This window comes from Gigantopelta aegis, chromosome 5 (genome assembly GCF_016097555.1).
Source record: "Gigantopelta aegis isolate Gae_Host chromosome 5, Gae_host_genome, whole genome shotgun sequence".
Lineage (NCBI taxonomy): Eukaryota > Metazoa > Mollusca > Gastropoda > Neomphalida > Peltospiridae > Gigantopelta > Gigantopelta aegis.
In genome coordinates this window covers 39,134,115-39,147,635 of record NC_054703.1, presented here as the reverse complement: position 1 = coordinate 39,147,635, position 13,521 = coordinate 39,134,115, and the positions used below count along the sequence as shown (strand labels likewise).

General features: G+C 40.4%; 1 protein-coding gene across 1 annotated transcript; it reads right to left on the bottom strand.

Moving 5' to 3' along the window:
- Positions 1–10,705: 10,705 nt before the first annotated feature.
- Positions 10,706–11,356, bottom strand: LOC121373171 (acanthoscurrin-2-like). Its single transcript, XM_041499627.1, has one exon. It carries the CDS (start codon positions 11,354–11,356, stop codon positions 10,706–10,708), a length of 651 nt encoding a protein of 216 aa, XP_041355561.1.
- Positions 11,357–13,521: the final 2,165 nt, after the last annotated feature.

Here is a 13,521-nt window from a genome sequence, read left to right as displayed (position 1 = left end):
TACCATGTTTTATTCCAGACCCCAATGACAAGAACATCTACCGCGTCGATTTTGACGATTTTGTGTTTTGTTTTAATAGTAACCATACATTTATTATACTTACAGACAGTAAGTTCTAACCTTAACATTAACAGTACAAAAACAAAAAGAAGAAAAAAAGTGGTTACGCCAGATATTATGTTGGCAACCTTGGTTGGAGTTATCTCCCTAGGTGTATTGGGTGAAAGTAATCGCCCTTGTTTTTCACTCTTCCTTCTCCTTTTGTATTTGTCAAGTAAAGTTGTGTTTTACTTTCTAAGTTTGTGTTTCTGATCAGTAACTATTAGGGTGGCAACTTTTCTCTTAACTGGCGCTAACTGTTTGTATTTTATTTTATATTTTTCATTTTAAAAAGAAATCATTTTAATTTGCCATGGATTAATTTTATTTAGTGAATTAACCATTTGAGCTATGCACTGTAACAGTGGTCCATCTGTTCATATTAATTATTGATATTGTTTAATGTAATGTGTAGTCATTTATATGTTGTCGAACGTTATAAACTATACAAACATATACACAACAAAACATAATGTAATATTAATAACATTAAAAACACACAAAAAACACACCTATAGAAACAAACAAAAACAGACAAAAACATAACGCACACACGTACGCGCCAAAAGACAAGCACTCACCCACCCCTCCACACACACACACACACACACACACACACACACACACACACACATCTAAAAGAGACACAAACTTAATTTAACACTGTCACAAATGAAATAACAATAACCAATGAAAGGCGTATTATTATTATTATTATTAATACTACTACTACTACTACTACTACTACTACTACTACTACTACTACTACTACTACTACTACTACTACTACTACAATATGTATTATTATTATGTTCTTGTTTCAACCCCAAATAATGTCCCTTAATCCATACCTGTGACGTCACACTATTGTTCTAGGTGTAAGTTATTTTTCAAGAATCAACACCTATAAAAGTGCAATTTGAACGTTTTTATGCGTTCAGGTCATGAGTTCGAACACACTTAGTCCGGCTCCCAGATACCAATTTTCATAAGAAAACTGTATATTATGAAGATTTTATGAAACTTTCAGGGATTCAAGGTAACATATATGGCTTCAATCTCAGAAGGGGTGCCCACTCATCCGGGCACTATTTTCAAGATGGCCGCCATTTTTTTCAAAATAGCCACCGTTTTTTGAGGTGCGAACACTAAAAGTGATAGAAATAACCGATTTCAATGATCTTATTGTCGATTCATATGTTTTTGACAACTCTAAAACTGAATATTGGGTTTGTAATTTCGAAAATCCAACATGGCGACCCGTAGCGGCCATTTTCCAAGATGGCCACCATTATTTAAAATTGTTTAAAATAATTAACCAATTTTCACAATCTTGGTGTCGATTTATATGTTTTTGACCATAGTAAGACAGATTATGAGGTTTAAAATTTGGAAAATCGAATATTGTGATCAGTAACGGCCACTTTCCAAGATGGCTGTCATTTTTGGGGAACTTGAATAACTATTGAGACTGAATGATTTTGGTGTCAAACTATATTGTTTTTGTCAGCATTAAGAATAGATCTCTAGAAATTTGCTACTGTCAGTTGGTATCGTACCATGCAACAAAGTCAGAGACGCCACTCTTGATGAAGGCCATATCCTGCCTTATGCCACTGTTTCAGGAAGGCTCGTCTTCTATTTCGATGATCGTTCACGGTATGGATATGATCAAGCGTGCAGTTAGTAATGCCAATGGTTCCCAGGTACCTGTGATCGCAATGGACCAACCGCTCTTTGCAAAGGCGAAACTAATACAGTGGGCTTGGCCTGAGAAATATTGTGAAACACAGTTCGTCTTTGTATTTGGTTCGTTACACATTGAACAGGCATTCATGCGAGTCATTGGATGGAAAGATGTGTTGGTACAAACTGGTATTTATACAGAAAGCAAAGTCGATGCCTGCATCAAAGTTTCCCACATCAAGAAAACTGCTTAGCTGCTTCAAGTAACAGCGGCCTCACTTGGTATCCTGCCGGAAGAAGCGTTCGAAGAAAACGGCGAGCAAGTTGCATTTGAAGATTGATTTTTGGAAGAAGCTAAACAGCATCCACTGTTCAAGTATTGGCTCATATCTCTTCTCTTCATATTTGTCCGCTCGATTCGTCAACGCAACTTTCGTTTATACCTCACTTCACTGAAGAAGATGCTACCATGGTTTTTCGTAATGGACCACCCAAACTACTCGCGTTGGCTTTCGGTACACGTGAAATACCATGTCGAACTCCAAACTACTGCACCTGCCATCTACCGAAGATTTCTCACCGGAGACTTTGCTATTTGTAAAACTTATAGGCCATTTTCGGCGATTGGAATTGATCAAGCCCATGAGCAAAACAACGCTATCAGACAATGATGCCTTACGTAGATGGAATATAGTTGGACCATTACTGAGTGAACTTATCAACGAATTCGAGGTTGATCTCAACAAGAACTCTGCTTCTGTAAATCCGAAACACCATGAGCAGTATCGATCCTTTCAAACGAAGTTCTTGAAGAAAGTTCAATCTGTGCGGGGATCCATTCAACAAGTTTGGTAACCCATTCAGTGATGACAGTTCAGAGCTATTCGTCTTAGACTCAAAGGTCGTCGTTGAAGCTGACATCGTGAAAAATATGAACGGAGCAGAATCAACTGGACTGGAATGTTACAACAAGTTTCTAGAAGAAATATTTGTTCGGAGATCAGAGCCACTGGATGCAGCAATTACTCGGACAAATCTATCAGTATTTGCGAGTAAGAAGAAGCGTCGCACAAAGGCCGATGGACATGTCCGTATCCTTAAATTGCATGTAGAGTTGTTCTCCAGATTGTTCATCGTCAGCCAGAACCGTCAGCTAGATCTAGATACATTCTTTCAGTATGAAAATCAGCCATTTCCTCCTGCCTTGTCTGCAGATGGTGATCTCTATCTCGGGCAGAAAGCTGACCTGCTCGGACTTTTGGAAACTGTGCCAGACAATGCTGACAACACAGCAAGCAACCGTGTCACATGTGATGGTTTGATCATTGATGGAGCTGCACTCGTTAACATCTTGCACCCCGGAAAAGAACTGAAAACATTTGACCAGTACTATTCGAACACATTTCCTCCTCATCTTACCAAACAAGTTACAACGGTTAATGCTACCCGTCTTGATGTTGTTTGGGATACATACGTAAAAGATAGCTTGGAAGAGCAGACGCGACAGAAACAGGGTACAGGGGTGAAGATGGTTGTCCGGTTATCAGGTGCACTGCCCAGAAGTTGGAAGGATTTCCTCAGAAATTCAGACAACAAACAACAGTTATTTGACTTACTTGTATCCTTAACCGTTGAAAGGATGGGTAGTACGATGGCAGTTGTATCCATTGACCACAACAGTGTACACCAGTCAGCATCTGCATTAACCCTTCCACCCACCGTAAAGCATGAAGAGGCGGATACCAGGATATTCGTACATCTAACAGATATGGTAACAAACGGAATAACCAAGATAGGCATTCGGACAGTAGATACGGATGTGTTAGTGCTTGCTTTAGCTAGCTTCAACAAGTTATATGCTATAGGACTACGATAACTGTTGTTATTCGGAACAGGCAACAACTATAGAAATATTCCTATACATAGAATTGCTGGTGAAATTGGTACCGAAATATGCTCAGCTCTTCCTGGCTTCCACGCGTATAGTGGGTGTGACACTGTGTCTGCCTTTGTTGGCAGAGGGAAGAAAACAGCCTGGCAAACGTGGAAGGCTTTCCCAGCAGTTACGTCGGCATTCACCAGTATATCTACTGTGTTACGTTCGTTACCTGATGATGTATTTAAGAACTTAGAGCGCTTCACATGCTTGAACAAACAGAGGTCAACATGCTCCGAAAAGAACAGTTCACCATTGGGAACAAATGACTCGAAAGTCTGCCTCCAACGAAGGAAGAATTACGACAGCATACCCTACGTGCAGCGTTTCAAATTGGCCATGTTTGGGGGCAGTCACGCGAAGCTGAACCAACATACCCATGTCCGAAGGAATTGGGATGGCAGAAAATTGATAGTCACTGGGAGCCTAAGTGGTCCACTTTAGATGAACCATGCAAATCTTGTCAAGAGTTAGTCAAGTGCAGATGCACGAAGGGATGTTCGAGGGCTTGCTCCTGCAGAAAGCTCAACTCAAATGCACTCTTCTTTGCCACTGCCAATGTGAATGTTCGGAAAGTGGCCGTTACTGTTCACAATATTCGATTTTCCAAATTGTAAACCTCATAATCTGTCTTACTATGGTCAAAAACATGTAAATCGACACCACGATTGTTAAATCGGTTAATTATTAATTTTTTCAAAAGTAATGGCGGCCATCTTGGAAAATGGCCGCTACGGGTCGCCATGTTGGATTTTCAAAATTACAAACTCAATATTCAGTTTTAGAGTTGTCAAAAACATATGAATCGACACTAAAATAATTGAAATCGGTTATTTCTATCATTTTTTAGTGTTCGCACCTCGAAAAACGGTGGCCATTTTGAAAAATGGCGGCCATCTTGAAAATAGTGCCAGGATGAGTGGGCACCCCTTCTGAGATTGAAGCCACATATGTTACCTTCAATCCCTGAAAGTTTCATAAAATCTTCAAAATATGCAGTTTTTTTGTGTGGGGGACCCAGACTAACTGCTGACATAACTTATTCATTGTAAACAAGCACAACGCTTTAGCCCAGGGGGCCAAACATCTGCATCATTAAATACATATGTAATTTAAGCTTCATAAACCTCATACTAATGATAGTAATGTATTCTGGCGGAACACAGCAAATATTGTTAGCAACGGAATCGGAAATAAAGAGGTTACACGTTTAGCACGTGCATCACGCTTAATGCCAGCTATCCATTGCTGTGGATTCTGTGACCGAATCGTTCAGGTTAGCTCCGAAATGATCGTATGGTTTTCGGTTATTAGTTTTGAAAATATGTTCTGCCATTTTAACCAATATTTTCATCAGAAGATATAAAATGGTACTTAATTCAGCAGTCACGTGATTTGTTTCAGTGAATAATGGATTAAGTTGGAGAATGCACTCGGAAGTGTAGACTCGTGAAAAATAATAAACTCGCCCTTACGGGGCTCGTGAATTATTTTTCACGAATCTACGCCCCGTCGTATATTCGCCATTACATAATTAGTACATCAAAGGTCATCTTACGTGTTTCTTCTTTTTTCTGCGCCCCAGTTAGTGACCCACGACTGTTATATGAAAGTCAGTGGTGTGTATAAGTATTGTAATCAGCCTATGTTGTTATCCTGTATCCATGTTCTGCACAATGTTCGTCAGTAAAAATAAAAAACAATTGTCTCACGGTAACTCTTACATTGTTTTTCTTACAAACATTATTTCTCTGCTATAGACCGGCCTCGGTGACGTCGTGGTTAGACCTCGGTGGCGTCGTGGTTAGACCTCGGTGACGTCGTGGTTAGACCTCGGTGGCGTCGTGGTTAGACCTCGGTGGCGTCGTGGTTAGACCTCGGTGACGTCGTGGTTAGACCTCGGTGACGTCGTGGTTAGACCTCGGTGACGTCGTGGTTAGACCTCGGTGACGTCGTGGTTAGACCTCGGTGGCGTCGTGGTTAGACCTCGGTGGCGTCGTGGTTAGACCTGTGGGAAGCGCAAATAAAAGATCCCTTGCTGCTAATCGGAAAGAGTAGCCCATGTAGTGGCGACAGCGGGTGTCCTCTCAAAATCTGTGTGGTCCTTAACCATATGTCTGACGCCATATAACCGTAAATAAAAAATGTGTTGAGTGCGTCGTTAAATAAAACATTTCTTTCTTTCTTTCTTTCTTTCTTTCTTTCTCTGCTATAAATTAAATCATACGAAAAATGTGTGGTAGAGTAATACATTAAGTCAGTAAAGAACAAAAAATAACATTATAAAACCTGAAATATATATTTTATTACTAGATAATCAGAATTATATTATCCAATTATTTTAGTAAACCGACATCTGCAGATTGGACAGCCCGTATGGATCTCGTGACATTTTCCTGTTGGACAGTAGAATGGGCAAGCAACCGGAGGACAGAATCTGTACACTAGAAGACAAACAGGAAACAAAATAATCGAATAAAGACTTGGAGACAATGATGGTACCAGAATACGCGATTGAATACGCGAATGTAAATTAATGAAACAAATGTTTTCGCGAACACTAAATGCAATAAATAGGAAAGAAAAACAATATATGTTATATACCAGTCTGTAAAGTTAAAGTTTGGTTTGTTTAACCACACCACTAGAACATTATTTATTTATTAATCTTCGGCTATTGGATGTCTTTCATTTGGTAATTTTGACATATAGTCTTAGATAGGAGACACGCTACATTTTTAGTAGCAAAGGAGTTTTTATATGTACCATTCCACTGACATGATTGCACGTACCACAGGCTTTGATATACTAGGCGTGGTTTACTGTCTGGATAAGAAATAACTCAGAGTCCACCGACGGGGATCGATCCTAGACTGACGCACATCAGGCCTGCTATTTACCACTGGGCTACGTCCCGTCCCGTCCAGTCTGAGGGAACACCAGGTGTGATTTGTGATATGGATCGACAATATTGAACATCAGTTGTTTCATTTATATTCAACTTATTGTTGTGCTTATATCCAATTACGGTTCAACCACGCTGTCCTGGGAACACACTTCAGCTATATGTGCTGTCTGTCCAGGACAGTGGGTTAGTTATTTATGGTTAGGGAGAGAGAAGAGGGTGTAGTGGTCTTACACCTACCCATTGGGTCGTTAAAACTCACTCTGCGTGGGAGCCGGCACCAGGCTGCGAACCCTGTACCTAGCAGCTATAAGTAATAAGTGCATCAAAAATAGCGTATCATTACGATTTTGCGTGTGATAAAATCTTGTCATTAAATATATCGTTAATGTTAAACACTTCGATTGATTTTAGCAGTTGTCCGTGTGTGCCGTTCATCACAACTATTCGAAACATATTTGATCGAAATGTTTAAATACTAGGATATTCATTGAAACGATTTTATCACACACGTAAATGTCATGGTACTGTGTATTTAATGCGATAATGCTGTTCTTCATTAATTAATGTATTTAGCTAATATTGCCGGAAAGTTTAGACCACAGCGAACCTTTAGTCCGCGCATTATGCCATTCGCTGTGACATTGGTAGAAGGCCTTGCTTTTATACATTGTAAAATGGCGGGACGCAGCCCTGTAGTAAAACGCTAGCATGATACGCCGCGGTCGGTAGGCCCATTGGGCTATTTCTCGTTCCAGCCAGTCGCACCACGACTGGTATATGAAAGGTCATGGTATGTATTGTCCTGTCTATGGAATGGCACATATAAAATATATAAACTAACGGCAACAAATGTAGCGGGTTTCCTCTCTAAGACTACACGTAAAAATTACCGAATGTTTGACATCCAATAGCCTATGATTAATAAATCATTGTGCTCCCAACTGTATCGTTAAACAAAACAACTTTAACTTTAATTCACTGGTAAAGCGTTCGCCTAATGTACGATAGGTCTAGGATCGATCCCCGTCGGTGGACATTTTGCGCTATTTCTCATTCCAGCCAATACTCCTTTCATTTTGTTTCGTTTTTTTTCATTTCGTTTCATTTTGAACTGATTTTCGTGCTTATATCCAATTAAGGTTCAAGCACGTGCCCTGGGCACACACCACAACTGGTGTAAAACAGGTCGGGGTATACATGTACTATTTTGTCTGTTTGATACTGCATACAAAAGGTCCCTTGCTACTAGTGGGGAAGAGAAGCCCATTGTAACAGAGGCCATGGTATGTACTATCTTGCCTATTTGATACTAAATACAGAAGCTTCTTTGCTGCTAACTGGACAGAGTAGCCCATTGCGTGACGGTAGCGGGTTTCCTCTCTCAATGTATGTGTGGTACTGGACTTTAATATGTCCGACGTAATATAACCGTAATTAAAATGTGTTCAGTGTTCGTCGTTAAATGAAACACAACTTCCTAGATTTCATCCCAGCTATCTGATATACAGGGATTCCTAATTACAATTTCAACTTATTTCCGTGCTTATATCCAATTAAGGTTCAAGCACGCTTTCCTGAACACAAATCTCAGCTATCTGGGCTGTCTGTCCAGAACAGTGGGTTAGTTGTTAGTGGTTAGTGAGAAAGAAGAGGGTGTTGTGGTCTTACACCTACCCACTGAACCCTTAAGAACCCGCTTTGGGTTGGAGCCGGTACCGGGCAGCGAACCCTGTACCTACCAGCCTCTAGTCCGATGGCTTAACCACGACGCCACCGAGGTCGGTTGATTCTTAAAGACTCCATAACTTAACAGAATGCACTCATACGTATTCGCTCGAACTCACCCAAGCACGACTTGCAAAATCCGGTTGGGCAGCCCTCCGGTGTAAGCTGATGGCCACACTTACAATATCGGTTAGTCATCAAGGAAAACTTTGGACAGAAACAGCATTCGACTGAAAGAAAGACGGGGTGGATGTTTGTTAAAATAACACCTAGGCACAATTATGTAATGGACCCGCCATACAACAGAGTAATGTACAATAGCTTGATTTAGTTTAGTCCGAAGGGACGTAGAAAGCGTGGCTATTTCTTTCTACGTCCTAATAGTGTCACATATTCTACATATATAGCTGGTATTCAAAACTTGTGGCATCATGTTTAAACCGTGTTTCAAACGAAATAGTGCAACAAATCGACATCCAAAACAATAATGTACTCACTAAATCCCGATTGAAGTACTTGCATCGTTATTGACAAAATAAATCTTCCAACAACAACATAAACTCTTTAGCGCCATTTTAAATTTGCTAAATAGAGGGAAGCAACTCGCCATGCACATTAAGGAAAGTATTGACTAATGTGCTCCCGGCACTAGGTTTAATTACGTAATGTAGGTTCATGTTGATTAACAGCTCGAGCCACCTATAGCTCTCCCCTTATTGATCTGTTGTGTGAGAGGGCTAGAGAGCACAGTGTGTAATACATCGGCTTACATTAAAGGGACATTCCTCAGTTTGCTGCCATTTTTTAAGATGATATCGACTAACAAAGATACTTTTTAACGATTGTAATTACATATCAAATATAGTTTTTTCTGCATAAAATATAAGTGGCTGTATATTAAACGTGTTTCTGATCGTTGTTATATTTGTGCTAGGTTAAATATCATTTTATTTCCTAAAATATAATTTTTTCGTACATACGAAATTATTCGATGACAAAATCCAGTTTGGGCTTCTTACCAATATTAAGACGACCAGAAACACATTGAATATACAGACACTGATATTCTAAACAAGAAAATATATTTAATGTGTACGTTTAATCATATAAATATTTTATTAGTCGGAAACATCTTACAAGTCAGGAATGTTCCGTTATACCCGATGCTTCTATGCGAAACGAACCTAGGATAAGTTCAGCTAGCAAATGTTTCGCTAACGTTCGCGACCTATTTGACTGGTTCACGACGTGGCCATTTGGTTTAACCCAGTCTTGCGGACGTTTTTCTGCTCAGTCTGCTCTGTTCTGACGTGTAGTGACGTAGAGAAAAATGTGTGCCAACGTGACGCGTTAAGAACATGTAAGTTTAATGTCATGACTGGACTTGAGAATAATCAAACTAAAGCTCTGTGACATCATATTGGGGGGGGGGGGGGGGGGGGGATGGATGTGTATTTTAGACACAGTAGCTGGCTACGATTTGGTCGTCGATGTTTGCCGAAGTGTTACACACAGTCCCCCTCTACAACATGTCAATAAGGGGGGGGGGGGGGGGGGGCGGTTAGAGGTGACTCCAGGTAGTTGATTAACTGCCACTAAAACTAAACCATCAACAACAACAACTACATTTACTACTATTAAATTTAAGCCTCATTCTACGCCTACCACCGCTACTACTACTACTACTACTACTAGTGCTACTACTACTACTACTACTACTACTACTACTACTACCACTACTACTACTGCTACTACTACGACTACGACTATTACTACGACCACGACTTACACTACTTCTACTTCTATTACTACTAGTACTACGACTACCACTACAACTACTACCACCACTACGAATACTACTACTACTACGACCACCACTACTTATACTACTACTAGTACTACAACTATTACTGCTAGTACTACGACTACTACTATTACTATAACTACGACTACTATTACTACTACTACTACTACTACTACTACTACTACTACACGGCGACTACTACTACTAGTACTACTTCTATTACTATTTCTGTTACTACTACTTCTACTTCTGCTACTAGTACTACGACTACTGCTACGACTACTACTACTAATACGACCACGACTACTACTACTAATACGACCACTACCACTACTACTATTACTACTACTACTACTACTACTACTACTACTACTACGATTACTACTACTACTACGACTACTACTAATATTATTATTATTACTACGACTACTACTACTACTACGACTACTACTACTACTACTACTACTACTACTACTAACACCACCACCACTGCTGCTACTACAGCTGCTGCTATTGGTGCTACTAATGCTAATGTTAATAATAATCGTTATGGCTTACCCCTCGCTGGAATCAGTGGCTTACTGGGCAGGATTCTCTTAAAGGGGACAGGTTCTACCATTGGGAGAGGTTCTGGAACGGGTACATAACCTCCAATAAGACCAGCTCCTCCAGGAAAACCAACTCCACCTATAGCGCCACCTCCTATAACGCCTCCTCCTACGATACCACCTCCTCCTATGATGCCACCTCCTTCTATGATACCACCTCCTCCTATGACGCCTCCTCCTCCGATGACGCCCCCGCCAATGACGCCACCTTTATACCCTCCCACGATGCCGCCACCTCTAATGATGCCACCTTTATATCCTCCTCTAATTACGCCACCTTTATATCCTCCTCTAATGACGTCACCTGTATATCCTCCTACGATGCCGCCACCTCCAATGACGCCGCCTTTATATCCTCCTTTGATGCCGCCACCTCCAATGACGCCACCCCCATAGCCACCAATTCCAGGCTTAGCAATGGGGCCATACCCGCCAACACCCCTGTATCCGCCGACACCAACGAGTCCAACTCCTACTACTCCAGCATACCCGACTCTACCCCCATAACCGGCGCCGTATACGCCCTTTCCTACTTGACACTCGACCAACACTGAGCCAACGATGATGGCAAGGAATTGTAAGATGGTCATTATATTTTGGGACAAATTGTGAGGCCAGAATTGATTTAATTATCCCCTGCGCCAGTGCGTTAATATCTATGTATGTAACAGTCAAACTCAACATACATACAATATATAGCTATTCATACATCAATACATACTAGTCAGTGCCAGGTCTGCCCACTGTTTCATGAACGTAAGCGGGATCAACCGCGTAGATTGCAGGCCCGATGCATGTGGTTGAGTTAAAGAACATCCTTTTTATGGATGCTTCGATAGCTCAGAGCGCATCGTGGTTAGTCTCGCAATTTGCGGGCGATTCGGTGCCATAGGTTCGAGTCCCAGCAACGGCATGGGACAATTTGTGAGGCCAGAAAGGATTTAATTATCCCCTGCGCTAGTGCGTTAATATCTATGTATGTAACAGTCAAACTCGACATACATACAATATATATATATTCATACATCAATACATACTAGCCAGTGCCAGGTCTGCCCACTGTTTCATGTATGTAAGCTGGATCGACCGCGTAGATTGCAGGACCCATGCATGTGGTTGAGTTAAAGAACATCCTTTTTATGGATGCTTCCATAGCTCAGAATTTTGGACAGAATTTCTACATCCTAATGGCCAGTTCAGCCAACTGCAGGAAGATCATGAAAAGCAAGCTGAAATGCAAGAAGGTCTCCAGGCAGGAGGTGAATATTCCGGTGTCAAGAGGTCCAGTCCAGTATTGTGATGTTGTCAACTTCAACACAAATGTCGTGGAATCGAGTGGTAGACACGCGATAAATTCCAGGCCGACGTCGTCAGTTACATCCTCTATTACGGAATTTCAAGATGGGTCAATAGATTTTACGGAAATGTTATATCTCTAACTCACAGATATATCCTATTATAAATTGTGATGGCGGTTAACAAACAAAATAAGATTATTTATCCCCCAACCCCCCCCCCCAAAAAAACCATACAGTCAAAAAACACACCAACCCCCCAAAAAAAAAACCCACCAAAAAAACAAACAAAAAAACCCAAACAAACAACAACAACCCAACAACAGACAAAAAAAAAAAAAAAAAAAAAAAAAAAACATACACAAAAAAATCCAAACAAACCAAAAAACAAAAACACCAAAAAAACCACACACACCCAGAACCCCCCCCCCCCTCCCCCCCAAAAAAAACCTTTGGTAAACTGTAGTTCGAAATCAAATGGATTTATCTCCCTTCCTGTCTCTAACTGTTTGTATTTTATTTTATTTTTTCAATTAAAAAAAAAAAAATCATTTTAGTTTGCCATGGATTTATTTTATTTAGTGAAATAACCATCTGAGCTATGCGCTGTAACAGTGGTCCATCTGTTCATATTAATTATTGATATTGTTTAAAGGAATGTATAGTCATTTAATTGTTGTAAAACGTTATAAACTATACAAATATATGCACACCAAACATAATGTAAACGGAGAAAAACATACCGCACACACGTGGGCACGTGTGCGCCGAAAGACACCCCCCCCCCTCCACACACACACACACACACACACAGACACACACCTAAAACAGACAAAAATTGATCTAACACTGTTACAAATTGTATAACAATAACCAAAGAAAAGGGTATTTTTATTATTATTATTATGTGTTTGTTTCACCCCAAATAATGTCCGTAATCCATACATATGACGTCACATTATTGTTCTATGTGTAGATTACTTTTCAAGAATCAACACCTGTGAAAAGTGCAATTGGAACGTTTTTATGCGTTCAGGTCAGGGATTTGAAACCACTACTGACATAACTTATTCATTGTAAACAAAGAAATAAAGAAATGTTTTATTTAACGACGCACTCAACACATTTTATTTACGATTATATGACGTCAGATATATGGTTAAAGACCACACAGATATTGAGAGAGGAAACCCACTGTCGCCACTTCATGGGCTACTCTTTTTTCGACTAGCAGCAAGGGATGTTTTATATGCACCATCCCACAGACAGGATAGTACATACCACGGCCTTTGTTACACAAGTTGTGGAGCACTGGCTGGAACGAGAAATAGCGCAATGGGTCCACCAACGGGGATCGATCCCAGACCGATAATAAACTTGTAAATGACGTAAGCCAATTATCCTAGACAGGGGATCGCCATGTGTGTTTGTGTTACATGTATCACGCGATGAATTATGCG